At 36.6% G+C, this 17,713-nt stretch overlaps 1 protein-coding gene across 1 annotated transcript in view; it reads left to right on the top strand.

Annotated features, from left to right (window-relative positions):
* Window positions 1-17,713, top strand: part of SLC4A10 (solute carrier family 4 member 10) — a 203,480-nt gene that overhangs the window by 31,567 nt on the left and 154,200 nt on the right. The window contains exon 3 of the mRNA XM_077760991.1: window positions 13,496-13,642. Coding sequence (XP_077617117.1) covers window positions 13,496-13,642 — 147 coding nt within the window. The remainder of the gene's footprint in view (window positions 1-13,495; window positions 13,643-17,713) is intronic.

The raw sequence follows: 17,713 nt of genomic DNA, 5'->3' as shown, positions 1-17,713 counted from the left end.
AAAAACCATATTAAGTTGTTAAAATTGCCCTATTGGCGATGGTTGTTAACAATGTTTAGTTTTAGAATGTTGAGCTGGGGTACCTGGGTGGCTCAGCTGGTTGAGCATCTGACTTCAGCTCAGGTCATGATCTCACAGTTCATGGGTTCAAGCCCCACATCAGGCTCTGTGCTGACAGCTCAGAGCCTGGAGCCTGCTTCAGATTCTGTGTCTCCCTCTATCTCTGCCCCTCCCCTGCTTGTGCTCTGTCTCTGTCTCAAAAATAAATACACATTAAAAAAATTTAAAAAAAGAAATGTTGAGCCGACTTTATTTAGTTTAGTATTAGAAATGTTAACTCCTATTTATTTTACATGTTAAAATGAGAGGTATTTAATCAGATGGTCTCTGAAGAATTTTCCAGCTCTAAATTCTGTGATCTTTAAAGTGAACTTTGAGAATATGCTTTAAAATATAAATTCCATGTTAACTTGGCTTAATATTTAAATACCTGAAAGTTTTTAAGTTTTCTGACAGACAAGTTTTAAATTTGCAAAGGAATGCTGATTCATTATAAATGAAGGGGTTAGAAATGTCCTATAAATTATCTAACACTACAGAAACTTATAACTATTTTGAAGAAAAGAATCTGCAGTGAAGTAATATGCCCTTATTTTCTGATTATACACTTAGTTACTTAATTTAAACTTTGAAAAGTTTTATAAGGAAGTATAAGTTGCTAAGAGAGTGAATGCAGGCTGGTGGTCATATTAGATAGATATGATGATAGATGTGGTTACATGGTACCATTAAGAGTTCCTGGAAGCAGCAGCAGGAAAGCCAGGGCACAAGTCCTCTCCAAGCCATTGTGTCACACTTGCTGACATCCTGGAGGTCCACACAAGTCATCCAGCCAAGCTAAGTGTCAAGGATTGGAAGAATAGACTTCACCATGGCTGGGACAAACTGCTGATGTATTTGTGGCCATTAAAAAGAATCTACCACGTTAGCTCTTCTTTGTAAATACACAGAAAGGCCAGGTTTTTTCCATCTTTACTTTCCAATGTTTTGTTTTATTCCTTTGGTTCTATAGTTGAATCCCACCTACTCTCTTCATGGAAATCTTTTTCTTCTCAATGACTCTTCAGTTTTCCCGAGCAAATCTCTCTCTCTGTCCTTAATTACCATAACTCCCAGAACGAGCCACTTTCTACATGTGCACATGTCTTTTGGATTAACACAATACAAAACTAAATCTGGAATATTTTACAGTTTTACATTTTTGCTCATTTCCTAAGCTATTTCCCTAAAGCAAAGTGGCAGAGCTGTTGAAAAATCATAAATTAATAAAAATGGGTTGGGGAGGTAGAAGGTACCACCTTTTCTTTTGCATTCATTTTTTAAAGTATCCCAGAACATGTTGATTTATTTTCTTCCTCTTCCTTGCAAAATAGAACAACAAACATAAATGTTTTAAAATAATGGTGAAATTGCAAGCTTCTGTGGTTATAAAAGTACATATTCAATCTTACCTTATTTTCTCCTGCTCTAGCATGCACCTCACGTTATCCCCCCCAAATTGCTCCTTGGTTTTTGCACACATTATTCTATTCCTCTCCTAATGCAAAACCTACTTATTGTTTAAGTCTCCACCTAAGTTCTACCTTCTCCATGAAACTTTTCTTGATTGCTCAGTTATTCTTGATTTTAATCTAATATGAATTCCTACAGCATTTGATAGTGGATACCACACAAGAACATTAGTTTTAATGCAGATTGTAATTGTTTACTGCTTTTTATTTGTATATTGGCTGTTGTTTTCTTTGCTGGACTTGAGTCCTCACAAAATAGATGGTTATCTTTTAAGTACAGAGATCATATCTTATAAATATTCCTTATTATCCCATTTCTTGACTGATTTGAATTCTAGCCTCTCTTAGAGCTCTGGAAACATCCAATATCAAGCTCTTTTACAACCTACCAGAACTGGGAATTCTCCTGGCTTTTTTTCCTCTCAGAAAATGCAGTATTATTAGGCTTCATTCATTTATTTGAGAAATGCTGATGCTTACATGTTGAGGCTTTTTAGGTTCCAAGATGAAAAATAACACTGCTTGAATTTCAAGGTACAAAGTAATTTAGTTGCTATGTTTTTCTCAAACAGTGTCATACACTTGTAAAAATAAGTAGTTTTTTTTTTAAATATACCACAGTCCCTTCTAAACTAGTAAATCCCAGACTATAGCTCTTTTGATGAGTAACATTAGCGCTTGCAAGATTTCTATTTTTTTGATAGAATAATCATAGTCATGTGACCCTTTGCTTTATAATGATGACAAATACAGCCATTAGGTGGTCAGGTGACTGTGACCAGCACTGGTTTCTTTTTTTTTCTTTGAGTGAAACAGTCCAAGAAACAAAAGTGCAGTATCATCTAAACACACACACACTCACTCACACACCCTTGGTCTCTTTTTTTTCCTCTCTGTTGCTCTCCCTCAGCAGAGAATTTCTGTTGGATTTAGAATTCTTTGATATATTATGATAAATGATGGCTTGTTGTGTTTTCTGACTCTGTTAGAGTCTCCATGGAATTAAAGATCACATGCTTATTCAGCTTAATGTACTTGACCTTTTCCCATGATTGACACATCTAAATGGCTGTAGCAACTCAGTAACTATGCACCAAGCTGTGTTATATTCATTTCACGGAAAAAAACACAATTCTCTTCAAGTATAGGTAGCTTGACCTATTTCCTCCCAGCTAAATAAAGAATAGTTTATTAGTATTATTATTAATTATAGTAGGATTCCTTTCCATCCCCAAATACACCTCTAATCTCACTGCATTTGGTAAACACTCAGAATGCTTTGACCACAGTCCCATCAAGTGTTGTTTCAGTACTGGTACCTCTTATATAATGAAAATATCTACAGGAGTTCTGTATCTGCTCAATGAGATTGTATCCACAAAATTTTAGTGTCAAAATTCCAGGATTTGTTAGCAACATTTTACTCAGAAAGCAATGTTGCCTTTAATGAACCTTTGTTATTCTGGTGGGGAAACTATTTTCTCTCAAGTGATGCACAGTAAATTCTGAGTCAATTCTAGTGTTCTGTGCTTATCTCGAAAAAAATCTTTTAATAGCACTGTTCCATTCTCACCAATATTTTGGAAATATATTTGTGTCTAAATGATTTTGGATTTTTATTTTGGGTTTTTTGACATGGTATAAAATTAGTTATTGACTATTTTGATTAACTTAAGAAATGCTCATTTGAGAAGTTTCCCTCTTTTAACTAAATTTTTGGACTTCTGTATCATAAAATAAAATTGTTCTCTATATAATCTTAAAAAATAGCTTAGATTAGGTTTAGTAATATTCAAGTTATTTCTGAGCCCTGACATTTATCATTACATGTCTTGAATGCTTTTTCTTCCTTTAAGTGATCTTGACTAGGATGGAAAATTCAATTTTGAATATGATGTTTTAGGAGAAATTTATGGTAATACTAATCTGGAAATCTTATTTATAGACTGTTATCCATAGGATCTAGTGTGATTCTCTAGTTGCTTCAACCAGGGTTATTATAGTTGGATTAGAAAAGTTGGCATTATAGAGAGGAACAGAAGACCATGAAATAGGACAGGAAGACTTCATTCTGCTCTCTTATTCCTTTAAGCCACCGAAGGGTTAGCAGTATGAAGGGAAAAGGGAGCTAATAAGTATGAGTATCTGCTATATAATAGGCCTCATGTCTAATACTTTATATCTATTATATTCTCACATAATCTTTGTAGAAATTCTCTTAAATCCATTGATGTTTTTAATATCTACATTTACTTATTTAGTTCTAAAAGCAAACATGAGGTGGTTTCCAGATGAGGCAGATTCTTACTATTATAGCAATAACCACACTGGTTCTCCATGACGGATTCTTTCCTTTTAAGGTGATATGATGAGAATGAGATGGTTATATGCACAGGTGGGAAGCCCTAAAATTATGAATTATGAAGTTTATATAGGAATTTTTCTACACTGTCACTTCCCCTCTGGAGAGAAGGAGGGAAATCTTATCTCTCTTATGTAATCAAATCTCAAGGAAGAGAAGAGGAAGATCCCTAGTTTAAACCCTTTGGATATAAACCAGTAGCTATGGGGATTTATTATCTTTTGAAATGTAAAGGCATAAATCTGGGAGATAAATATGTCTACCTCTCTTTGAAGGTCTCTATCTTTTAGTCCACCTTTAACCTGCAAAGCCTGCCCTTTAACCCAGATTCTAGTTTTCTTTGCTTTAGAAGTCTCTAACCATGCAGACACATGAAATATTTTCTCCTTAGTGTCATAACCATAAATTGTGACCTTTTCATTACTGTTGCTATGAATTTTGTGGTCATCCCTTTCTTCCCATTCTTACATTTCTTAATGTGTTTAGTAGCCAACGCACGATTATATCTGTTACCTATATATTTTACTTAAAGTTACCATCTCAATTTATACAAAAGATCTATATACTCAATAAAAATTTATTGAGCACCAAGAAGGATCAAGCACTGCTCCAGATACTTAGGACACATCAGCGAACACCTAAAAAATCCCTTCACTTCTTAGATTGAAAACTTTTAGGGGATACTAGAAAGTAAGTGCTAAACATAATAAGTTGATTACATGGTATGTAAGTGCTATAGAAAAGATAAAAATAGAAGAGAATGAGGAGCATAAAGGGTCAGAAAGGGTAAGGTGGAATATTAAGTAGATGGTTAGTGTAGGCTTTGCTGAGAAGGTGAAATATGAGCAAAGACTTGAAAGAGGTGAGGAATTTTCCAAGTAGGCAGAATATTTCAGGCAATGGACAAAGACAGGGAAGTCCCCAGGGTGGCAGTGAGAATAGCAAGATGGCCATGTGGCTTCAGTGAAGTGGGGTGAGGAGGAGATCAGCAGCAGAGAGGATCAGAGAGCTAATAGGAATAGGGTGAGCAGATCACAAAGAACCTCAGACAGACCTAGACTAATCTTGGCCTCTTCTCTGAGTAAAATAGGGTAATATTAGAAGGATAAGATGAAGAATGATGTGATCTAACTTGCATTTTAAGAGGACTCCACTTGCTACTGTGTTTGACCGACTGTGAGACTAAAGGTAGACTTATGAAGGCTGGCTTTCAGCCAGGTGGGGTATGATTTTGCCCTGACTGGAGTAGTGAAGTGAAATAATAAGTGGACAAATTCTGGATATATTTTGCAAGTTATTCCAACACATTTCTTCTTAGATTGGTTGTGTGCTTAAGAGAAAGAGAGGAGTCTGTAGTGACTCCAAGATACTTGTTCTGAGCAACCAGAAAATTGTGTGGTCATCAGCTAGGATGGACGAGACTGGGGGAGAGCAGTTTTTACAAGGGAGTTGGGATGGAGAAGACTAGGAGTTTAGTCTTGTACATCTTGACTTGAAGATGTATTTTAGATACGCAACGGAGGTGTCAGATGAGCACTCAGATATGCCAGTTTGGAGTCTGGGTTTGAGAGAGGTTTGAGACAGAGATATAAAGTTGGGGGTTACCCACATACAGGTGGGCACATCTGGGTTTTGTGGGGCCTGAAACCCGCATTTTTGAGGGTTTCCTAGGGGGAAGAAAATAAAAATTTGAATATAAATCAAAGATGGATATGTATTTAGAATGAGAAAAAAAAGTCATCAAATACTTATTGGGAAACTGATAAATAGCACAAAATTGTAACATTTGGAGAAATAGAAATAGAAATTTTTAAAATGAACCAACTGACCTACCTCTTAATACTTTTTCCCATCAATTTTGGATCTCTAATGTCAAGGATTTTTAAATATTATTTTCTGTTGGGGATATAGAAAATTAACTCTATTATTAGTTAAAATGTATGATAGTCTAGAAAGGTTTCTTTCATCTTTACAACTTATTTATAATTTTATAAAAATTTTCAGGGTTGTCTTAAAATTTAAGAAAACTTCTTATCAAGCTTCTTGCATATATAACCTGTAAGATTTAGAAGGGTTTTCCAGAGACTGACTCTGGCTATATACAATTGAAACTTTGCTTCTTCTCTGCCACCCACATACTTCCAATGCAAGGCACATTGTGATACCACCTCAGCCCTGAACTTTTGTGTGACAATATCAGATGAATTTGGCACAGTGGGTACAAGGAACGAACATTCCTGGAAGCTATTCCAGCTCCAGGACAGCTAGCAATGACTTACTCCTCTATGGAAGTGACGACAAATCACATAAATATGTTCCATTAAAGGAACCTAATTGTTTCTCCACCCTTATTTCCTATGTTTGTATGTGTGTATTTATGTTTGTATATTTTTTATTCTCAAGTTAGTTAACACACAGTGTAGTCTTGGCTTCAGGAGTAGAACTCAGTGATTCATCACTTACATATGACACCCAACGCTTATCCCAATAAGTGCTCTCCTTAATGCCCATCACCCATTTAACCCACCCCACTTCTGTTTCCTCTTAGTTTCTCAAAATGTCCAGATACTCAAGATTCCAGATTCCATCATGAAGGAATCTTACATTAATAAATTTTCATAAAACATGTGACCATGAGAACACAGGATTAGTCCTCTGACCCTTACATGTAATCTACCCTGAACTATGAGTTTTGACATTTTTTAAATTAAGAGACTTTATTTTTTAGACCAGTTTTAGGTCTGTAGACATTGCACAGGAAGTAGAGAAGCCCCTCTCCTCCCTGCATACCATTCCCCTTTATTACTAATATTTTACATTAGTAGAATAGACCTATTACAATTGATGAACCAGTATTAGATAATTTTTTAACTAAATTGCATAGTGTACATTAGGGGGGTCACTCTTTTTTTTTGTATTTCTGCAGGTTTTGACAAATGTATAATATTACATATCCACCATTATAGTATCATACAGGACAATATCACTTCTCTAAAAATGCTCTGTGCTTAAACAGCCTTACTGCCTCTCCCTGAACCCTTGAAAATCTTTGGTAGTTTTACTGTCTCTCTAGTTTCACTCTTTCCAGAATTTCTTATAGTTGGACTCCTACAGTACATAGCTTTTTCAGTTTGTTTATTTAAAGGACAGTTTGTTTATTCATTTAAAGGACATCTTAGGTGTTTCCCCATTTTTAGACAATTATGAACAAAGCTGGCTATAAACATTTGTGTGCAGGTTTTTATGTGGACATTAGCTTTCAACTCATCGGGGCAAATACCTAATGAGTGAATCCAGTATGTAGATTATAGTGTAGACATAGACCTTGCACCTATCACACAAAATAACTCAAAGTAGATCATCGACCTCAGGAGCTTGTGCAGCATACAGAAGATAACAGGAGAAAATCTAGATGACCTTGAGTCTATGATGACTTTTTATTTATTTAATTTTTTAAATGTTTTTTTTTTTTAATTTTTTGAGAAGGCAGGTGCAGAGAGAGAGGGTGACAGAGGAAATGAAGTGGGCTCTGTGCTGATAGGCCGACAGCAGCAAGCCCATCACAGGGCTCAAACTCACAGACTGCGATCATGACCTGAGCCAAAGTCAGACACTCAACCGACTGAGCCACACAAGTGCCCCAGTGATGACTTTTTAGATACAACACCAAAACACAGTCTATTACAGGAAAATTGATAAATTGGACTTCTTTAGAATTAAAACATATGCCCTATGAAAGACACTGTTAGAAGAATGAAAAGACAAGCTAAAGAGAAAATTCTTGCAAAACACATATCTGATAAAGGACTTGTATCCAGGGGTGCCTGTGTGGCTCCGTTCGTTAAGCATCTGATCTTGGTTTCAGCTCAGGTCATGATCTCATGGGTTTGTGAGTTTGAGCCTCGCATCAGGCTCTGCACTGACAGTATGGAGTCTGCTTGGGATTCTCTCTCTCTCTCTCTCTCTCTCTCTCTCTCTCCCTCTCCCCCCCACTCTCTCTGCCTATCCCCTACTTGCACTGTCTCCATTTCTCTAAAAATAAACTTTTTTTAAAAAAAGGACGTTTATCCAAAATATACAAAGAACTCTTAAAATTCAACAATGAGAAAACAAAAATCCAATTACAAAATAGGGAAAAATCTGGAAAAACAGGAAAACACCTCACCAAAGAAGAAATACAAATAGTAAATAACCATATGAAAAGATGTTCAACATCATATGTCATTAGGGAATTACAAATTAAAATAATGAGATATCACTACATGCTCATTAGAATAGCTAAAATCAAAATACTGACAACATCAATGTTGGGAAGAATGTGGAGCAACAGGAACTTTCATTCATTGGTTGGAATGTAGATGGTACAGCCACTTTGGAAGGCAGTCTGGCAATTTCTTATACAGGTAAACATAAGCTTCGTGATCCAGCAAATCAATCATAGATATTTACCCAGTGAGTTTTGATATTTTAACCAGCCTTGCAAGATTCCGTCTCAGGAAACTTCTTCAGCCTCGTCTTCTCAAGACATCAGGTCAGCTGTGTGTCTTGGCATCCTCTTATCTGATTATGCTTGGATTTGGTTTCAGATGTTATTTATTTTTTTTTTTTTAGCCTTGACTTGGCAACATTTTAGGATGTTACTTTTGGCAAATACCCATCAAATCTACAAATCTGTATTTCACAAACAAAGATGATATTCACTATACCCAGTCAGGCCCTCTGGACTTGCCCCTTAGGTCCCTGGTGTCCTTTATCTTTATCCATCAGGAAATGGTTATCTTAATCAGTAATTATTAGAAACCTTTGCAATCTTAAGGTTTACTTCAACTACCACAGCCCGTAAAGCCTTTATTTTCAAATCTAGGAAATAGATGTTGCCTAAACTTCCTCAATTTGACTCCTTTCCTCATTCACTGAAATTGCTCTTAAGAAAGCAACAGATAAACATTAATTTCCAATCTAATGACTAGTTTTTAGTCTTAATCTTGTTTGACTCTTTTATAGCATGTAAACTGGTAACTGTCTCCTTCTTGAAGCTGTCCTCTCTTGGTTTCTGTTTTATTCATTTCTGAGAGAGAGAGAGAGAGAGAGAGAGAGAGAGAGAGAGAGAGGCAGGCAGCATGAGCAGGGGAGGGTCAGAGAGAGAGGGAGATACAGGATCCAAAGCAGGCTCCAGGCTTTGAGCTAGCTATCAGCACAGAGCCCAACACAGGACTCAAACCCACGAACCATGAGATCATGACCTGAGCCGAAGTCGGACGTTCAACCAACTGAGCCACCCAGGTGCCCCTCTCTTGGTTTCTTTAATTTTTTAAAATTAAAAAAGTTTTTTTAAAAATTTTTAATGTGTATTTATTTTTGAGAGAGAGAGAGAGACAGAGTGTGAGCAGGAGAGGGGCAGAGAAAGAGGGAGACACAGAGTCCAAAGCAGGCTCCAGCCTCTGAACTGTCAGCACAGAGCCCAATGTGGGGCCTGAACCCATGAACCATGAGACCATGACCTGAGCTGAAGTCAGATGCTTGACTGACTGAGCCACTCAGGCACCCATGACTTTTTAAATTTTGAAATGAAACATACAGAAAAGAACAGAAAGCTTATGTATACATTTTCATGAATATTACTGAAGTAAAAACTTGTATCAAGAAAACAGAACATTTCTAATGCACCAGAAGCTCCTCATGTGCCTCTCCCCAGTCACAGCTTCTATTCACCTTTTTGCCAAAGGTACCAACTATTCTGATTTTTGTATTAATTTTTTCTTGTGTATGCATCTCTGAACAATATATTTTAGGTTTTCTGTTTTTAAAGCTTTGTAAAGGAAATTACACATACGCTTTTTTATGCAGTGCTATGTCTGTGAGATTCCTCTATGTTGTGCATATCTGTGGTTTGTTCACTATTATTGTATATATCCCGTTGTGTGAATACCCCATACTTTATTATGCATTCAGTTAATGCATTTTGGAGTTGTTTCCAGCACTTTGTCTTTATAACCAGTGCAGCTGTAGAGATTTTTATACATGTTTCTTACATATTTATACATCTTCATACGATTGTCTAGGGTCTAGGGAAATTGTTGGGTTATAAAGGATGCATATTTCAATTTAAATAAAAATGCTATATTGTTTCAAAGTAGTTCTGTATAATGCTACTGGCAGTAGGTGAGAAACTGGTCAGCACCACACCAAAACAGAATTGTCATCCATTTCAAATTTTGCCAAGATGGTGGGTGCATAGAAATATCTCCTTATGGTTTGAATTTCCACTTCCCTGAGAGCTGCTGGAGAAGAGCACCTTTTCCTACATTTATTAGTGATTTGTATTTTCTTGTCTATTAAGTGCCTATTTAAGTTTTTGTCTGTGCTCCCATTCAGTTTTTATTTTTTCTTAAATTTGTAGGATATCTTTTTATATATTGATTATTAGTCCTTTATATGTGTTAGAAATATATTTTTATGCTTCTTCACCCCCCCACTCTTATAATGAAAACAAGTTATAATTTTTTTAATGGTTTGTGCTCTTTAAGAAATTGTTTCCTAGAGGCACCAGGGTGACTCTGTGGGTTGAGCCTCTGACTCTTGATTCGCTGAGGTCATGATCTCATGGTTTGTGGATCTGAGCCCTGTGTCAGACTCTGCACTGACAGTGTGCAGCCTGCTTGGGATTCTCCCTCTCTCTTCCTTTCTACCCACCCTGCCTTCCCAAAATAAATTAATAAACTTTAAAAAGAAAAAAGAAATTGTTTCCTAACTTGGCATAGAAGATAGTAAACAGAGATAATAGAGATAAAAAACAGGTATCTAATCCTATTTGTTTGTTTGTTTGTTTGTTTATGAGGAGGGAGAGGTTCAGAGAGAGAGGTGGGACAGATGATCCAAAGTGGGCACTGCGCTAACTGCAGCAAGCCCAGTGTGGGGCTCAAATTCATGAACCATTAGATGTGACTTGAGTCAAAATTAGACACTTAACCAACTGAGCCACCCAGGGGCCCCTAATCTCCCATATTGAATTGAAAGCCTGTGACTTCATGTTTTTTTATTTTAAATTTTGGTTTCTCTTTTTCTGATTCTTTTTAAAAAAGTTTATTTATTTTGAGAGAGACAGAGCGAACAGGGGAGGAGCAGAGAGAAAATTGCAAGCAGGCTCTGGGCTGTCAGCACAGGGCCAGACATGGGGCTCGAACTCACAAACTGTGAGATCATGTCTTGAGACAACACCAGGCATTAGACACTTAACTGCCTGAATCACCAGCCGCCGTCTTTTTCTGATTCTTAAATACTAGTTTTACACAGGCTCTATCTGAATTCTCTTTCTTGTTTTGCATATTCTCTCTGATTAATAATATTCAACATATTAGAGAATAACAATGTAGCAATGTTCCAAGTAATTTGAAATTACTAACATTTAGGTGCCCAAATTTGGGAATTTGTATACAACTTTGTGGTATATTTTGATATTTGGTAAGGTAAATTCTGCCTCCTTGAGCTTCATCAAAATATTGTTGATTATTTTTCATTCAGTTTTCCTTATACAGTTTAGATTATTTGTTCTAGTTAATGTTGAAATAATAATGTCAGGTGATGGGTATTGATGGGTACTAAGGAAGGCACTTGTGATGAGCACTTGGTGTTGTATGTAATTTACGAATTACTATTACTGAAACCAGTATTGCACTCTATGTTAACTAAAATAAAAAGAAGAAATTTGTGATTATGTTGAATGCACAGATTAATGTATGTCTGTTTTGGGGCCACATCTCTTCATTGACTTTGATATATTTGTTCAAGGCAGGGATACACAGGGCAATATATCACACTTGTGAGTTCCACTTTTTACACAAGTTGGGGAGGGCTGAAACCTACTGACTTATGAGAATAAAGTAATATCTTGTTTATATTTGTATTCTTGAGACCTAGCACAATACCACTCAATGAAATATTTGTTATCTCAGTAAACACTGGTTAGGCATCTGTTGTATGCTAGGCACTGTGTCAGGTGCTAAAGATACAAATTGACTAACCTATCGGCCTTCCCTAAGAAGAAAACTACTTATAGGTAAATAATTACAATCAAGAGTTACTGATAAAGTACTAGAGGGTCCCGTGGTCAACTGTGTTTACAGTAAGAGGGCATAGAAAATTTTATAGATGGCATAATCCTTACAATAGACTTGAAAGATGAGAGGTATTTATTAGATAGTCAGGAGAAACAAGACAAAAACATTTCCTATAGTTGGAAGAATAAGAACTGTATTAAGTAAAAACAGAGACTTGAGAATATCTGGCTATCAAGGGATGGGAGGGGCTTGCACTGGCTCATAGTGTGTGAAGCAGAGTGTATTTAGAAGCCTGGCCAGAGAAATAGGCAGAGGCAAGCTACTGTTTGGCCTTATAAAGTACTAAAAGCTTTATCTTACAGGCAACAGAGAATAATCAATGAATTTAAGGCAGGAGAATAATATAGTCAGATTTGCTTTTTTGAAAACAAACAAACAAACAAACAAACAAAAAGCCATCAGCATTCAAGATTGATAAGAGGTGGGACAAGAGCGCAGCTAGGAAAGAAAAAAGAAAAGAAAAGAGAATGTTCTAATAGTCCTGGTAAGAAATGATCAGAGTACAAGTAACACAGTAGCACTGGGGATTCTGAAGAGAAAATGGATTTAAGAGATGTAAAGGAGGACCTGGTCATAACTTAGATGGGCTTTGAGATGACTGGATAGGTGGTGCACTTACTAAGATAGATGATAGACAGTTGATCCTTGGGAGACACAGAAAAGGATGAGTTCCATGGACATGTTGAGTTGATGTGCCTATGAAAGGATATCCAAGTAATATATCTGACAGGTGGATGGATACATAGGCCTGCAGTCCAAGAGAGCAGTCTGGCATCAAATTTTAGGTCTCAAAGCCCATAAGTATGTATCAGCTGAAATCATAAAGTCAAAGGTGGAACCTGGGGATTTCCAACCTTGGCTGGGTAAGTAGAAGAGGAACCCGCAAAGAAAACTGCTAGGAACAAAATAAGGGATGAGGTGGAGTAGTACCAGGAGAAAGTGGTCCTAGAGAAGAGAGTGGTCAATAGTATCAAATGCCACAGATAGAAATAATAGATCTGAAAAAATTTCATGGGATTTGGCATTACTGCAGACCTTGGTAAAATCTATTTTATTAGATAGTGATTGTTTCACATACCTAACTGTGAAGGGAAAGGAACTGGTGAGATAACACTATTGGGGGTTGAGAGAAAATGGAATTTTTTTTTTTTAAATAGAAGACTAATTTTGAACTATGGGGACAGAACTATAGACACAGATTAAGACAATTAGTAAATTAAAGGTTATTATAAAGTATACAACCAAATAATTAGTATAGATTTCTGGTATAGTTAAATGGGTATAAGTGCCAAAATACAGTGCCACGCCCCAAGACGTACATATCACAAACACTCCAGAATGGTTTGCTGGATTCAATTGAAAGGAGTTCCATTAATATGCAAATCATTATTCTCTGTGCTCTGGAATAATTCAGAATTTAATTTGTGCATTTGATTCTGATGAAGGTCATCGGACACTATTTATTGGAGTTCACGTGCCCTTGGGAGGAAGAAAAAGCCATCGACGTCACCGGCATCGTGGTCATAAACACAGAAAGAGAGACCGAGAGAGGGATTCAGGATTGGAGGACGGAAGGGAGTCACCTTCCTTTGGTAAGAATCTCTCTTTGCTTTTTATTAAATTTATAATGGTAATAATATTATACTTAATCCATAATTAACAGTAATGCCTCATACTCGTAAACTTGTTTATACTGTTACAAAATCTGTTGATTGTGCAGATGGAGAAAAGTGAGAGAAAAAAACTTGATCGAACAAAACTTGTGCTTTGTAAAGCTGAAAATTGGCTTAGTCTTGTAGTTGAGGAAATACATATAAATAGTAAAGCTTAGTTATATAAACTCTTGATTGTGTGTATATATTATATATATTTAGGTCTCAAAGCCCATAATACACACACACACACACACACACACACACACACACACACACAATTAATAGTCATTGCTCTAAGTAGTTAAAAATCCAGAGGTGAGATACCTTTATTAAGTTTCCACATACACCATTACTGACGCTGCCCAAATTTCCCTCTTAGAACATGGATGTTCTACTATTTTTCTTTTAAAATTTTTTAACGTTTTATTTATTTCTGAGAGAGACAGAGAGAGGCAGGCAGGCAATGTGAGCAGGGGAGAGTCAGAGAGAGAGAGAGGGAGACACAGAATCAGAAACAGGCTCCAGGCTCTGAGCTAGCTGTCAGCACAGAGCCTGACACGGGGCTCAGACCCATGAACTGTGAGATCATGAACTGAGCCGAAGTCGGAAGCTTAACCGACTGACCCACCCAGGCGCCCCGATGTTCTACTGTTTTGAATGCTCTTCCTTTGGAAGTAGATACAGAATATCAAACTATAGTGATACGGTAGCTGTTAACAATTTTTGAGTGCCATAAATGCCTGTGTTCATGACATAACCAAGAACCTGGCTTTCCCATCCTTTATGACCCTCTTCTTCACTGGGCCTAGTTCACCTAGGCAACCGTAATTACTTTACTCTGAGATCATCAATGCTTTTTGACCATGTGTCTCTCCTTCTTGTCTGCCTGTGCAACTACTTGACTTCTCTACTTTTTTCTATCCATGCTGCCATTTTTCTTGCATTATTTCCTTATCCTACTCTCATTTCATAGCCTATAATTTTGGTAATACTTTTGCTAATATTCTAAAATCATAGGTTTCCACTTTTAATTTTATTCGTAGCTTTACCTCCACTTAACCATACTTATGTTGGGGGTCCCTCCGCATTCCTAACCTTTCCCTGCCTCCACAATGGGCCCACTGTGCTGGACATAACCATTCTGCAAGGCAGATTTTAACTATTTAAATTCATGATGCAATCAGCCTTCAACAGTGCCTCCCAGTTCTATTGCATTTCTTTGATTTTTAAATTGACTATTTTTCAAACTTTTTCATCATTTACCAACATCCCCTTTTTTCACTATCATTTAGTGGATGCTTTCTACTTTGGAGGGAAAATATGTCATCAGAATGAACTCATTCAAATTCTCTCCTATTAAACATACCTTTGTGCCTATATCTGCAACTTTCTCTTGATGTAATAAGGGAGTTTTCTTTTCAGTTATGTTTTATTTACTGTTTCCTCCCACCTGAAAATGTGCACAATTTATAATCTAGTTGACTTCTTCCTTGCAACTGGATTATTCTCATTATCTTTTTTTAAAAATTTTAAATAGTTTATTTATTTTTGAGACAGAGAGAGACAGAGCATGAGTGGGGGAGGGGCAGAGAGAGAAGGAGACACAGAATGTGAAACAGGCTCCAGGCTCTGAGCTGCCAGCACAGAACCCGATGTGGGGCTCGAACCCACAAACTGCGAGATCATGACCTGAGCCGAAGTCGGACGCTTAACCGACTGAACCACCCAGGTGTCCCTATTCTCATCATCTTTTAAACAAGCGAAACTCTCCCATTTTAGACAGTCCCTGACCCCTCAAACCCACAGTACCCCTCTAGTCATTACCTTGTATTCAGATATGAAGTTAGTGTCATATAGCTTTGGGGGTAACAATTTTACTTTTAATATTCTATAAATATTGCTTTATTTAATATGTTTTCAGTAAATGTTGCAAATAAGTCTATAGTCTCAATGGTTTTTTTTATTTTTTAAGATTTTATCTTTTAAGTCTAAATGCTTATAGACATTTTTCTGTGTCCCTTTAAGAAATTTGCTAAGACAGGCCTAATTGTGATGTATTAAAAAGCCTTTCCAATGTGCATATACTGATATTTTTTCACTTACAGCACATTTTCCTATTTTATCTGATTCCGTTCCACTTCCTTTGTGATCTTCTTTGTGAGTATTAAGTATCTGCTTGTAAGATTAGTTATATCAACTCTTTGTCATTTCCCCTGTAGTTTAAAGTTAGCCTCTCATATTATCCATTTGATTATCTGCAATATCAGTTCTGCGTTTTACTATTTCTGTTATTGGTTTTCACTTGGTGGTTGCATTTTTAGTTTCCTTAAAGCTCTTTCTTATCACATACTATTTTCTTTACACTTCCTCTTGTCCTTTCCTAGTTTTTGCTGTTCTGCTTGATAGAGTCTCTGTTTTTATAGTCTATTAATGATTCCCAGCTATTTCTGGGCATTTTCTTTTGATCCTGAAGTAGATAATTTTCAGAGGTATGATCTTCCTTTGAAACATTGAGATTATTTTGACTCTATTTTAATTTGTAGTATTTGTATAGTTTCCCAGTTCTTTTTCTTAGAGAGGCACTGGCATCAGTACACTCTCTGTTTCAATCCCTGTGTATAGTTAGAGCATTAAACTTCCCCAGATACCATGTATTTCTGCTAGAGGTAGAATGACTGTTGTCGGAAGTATAAGGAAAAGTATTCTAGGAATCCTTGCCTGCATGATATAAGGATGGTCATCTCTGAGTCAGTGGGCTCAGAGCTGTAAAAAGGGTCCCTGTCCTTTTCAGGTGTTTTTTTTTTTTCTTTTCTTCATGAGGTGGAGTCTGGGAAGGTAATAAAGTCACAATTACATAGATTTTTCTCACTCAATCCTTCACCTGCTTATAGTTAGTATGGATTCTGTCTTAGATTCTGAGAATGGATTATGTGTGTTGGACTAAACTTTAATGGTTACTTTAAGCTTTCATCATCTAGGACTTGAGACAATATATTCACATCACTTTAGAAATGTTTAGTAAATGGACATAAATAAACTTGTTCCCACTGCTTCTGACATCGTTTTTTTTTTTTCTCGTAGCCGAATGCAGTTTATGTCACTTTTTCACAACAGTTGTTCTCAACATTGACTACACCTAGGGGTTTTCAGAATATATTAATGGTCAAGCCCCACACCCATCAGAATCTCTGGGGGTGGGTACTAAATTTAGGTCTTTTAGTACCCCCAAGTAATTCTAATGTGCAGCAAGCTTCAGATTCACCATTGTAGAAACTTTGCTATTTAAAGAGTGGCTCATGAACTAGTGGTATTAGCATCATTTGGGAGCTTGTTAGAAATCAGAATATGAGGCTCTACTCCAGACCTTTTGAATCAGAATCTGTACATTAATAATATACTTAGATAACTGATATACACACTACAAATTGCCAAAAATCTCTAGAGCGTTCTTGTCAAACCCTGTTATACACTAGAATCATCTGAGGAGCTTTAAAAAATATTAATGCTGGGCCCCACCCTCAAAGACTTCAATTAATATTGGATATTTCCTTAGGCACAGTTATTTTTTAAAAACTATCCCAGGTGATTTAATATCTAGGTAGGATTGAGAACCATTGATAGTAAGAAGCTTCTGCCTCTTTATTTGGTGAAACTGGGAAATAAGTCAGGTGGCCCAGATTCTCCCTCTGAGGTATGTGTCAGCCACTATTTTTGGATGCCACCTACTTCTTCCCTCCCCCAATCATCTGAGTATCTCTATTGACATTTAGACCTAAGATCAGTTTTATCAGGGAAAAATGTTTGGCACCCTGGTGGTCTCTAAGCAGTGGAACTTCCTAGATTTCACTTTTTTTCAGCTTCGTCAGGACCAATCATCTGTCTTTATTCCTAACCCGCACTCAGTTTAGGTGCCTTGATAATCAAGTACCCAGTTACATCCATGTTATAAACACCATCCCACTTGATTTGGGCTTTCATATTCATCTTTGATATATCTGTGAGGATATA

This window comes from Crocuta crocuta, unplaced genomic scaffold (genome assembly GCF_008692635.1).
Source record: "Crocuta crocuta isolate KB4526 unplaced genomic scaffold, BGI_CrCroc_1.0 scaffold153, whole genome shotgun sequence".
NCBI classification, from domain to species: domain Eukaryota; kingdom Metazoa; phylum Chordata; class Mammalia; order Carnivora; family Hyaenidae; genus Crocuta; species Crocuta crocuta.
This window is presented reverse-complemented; position numbering and strand designations above follow the sequence as displayed.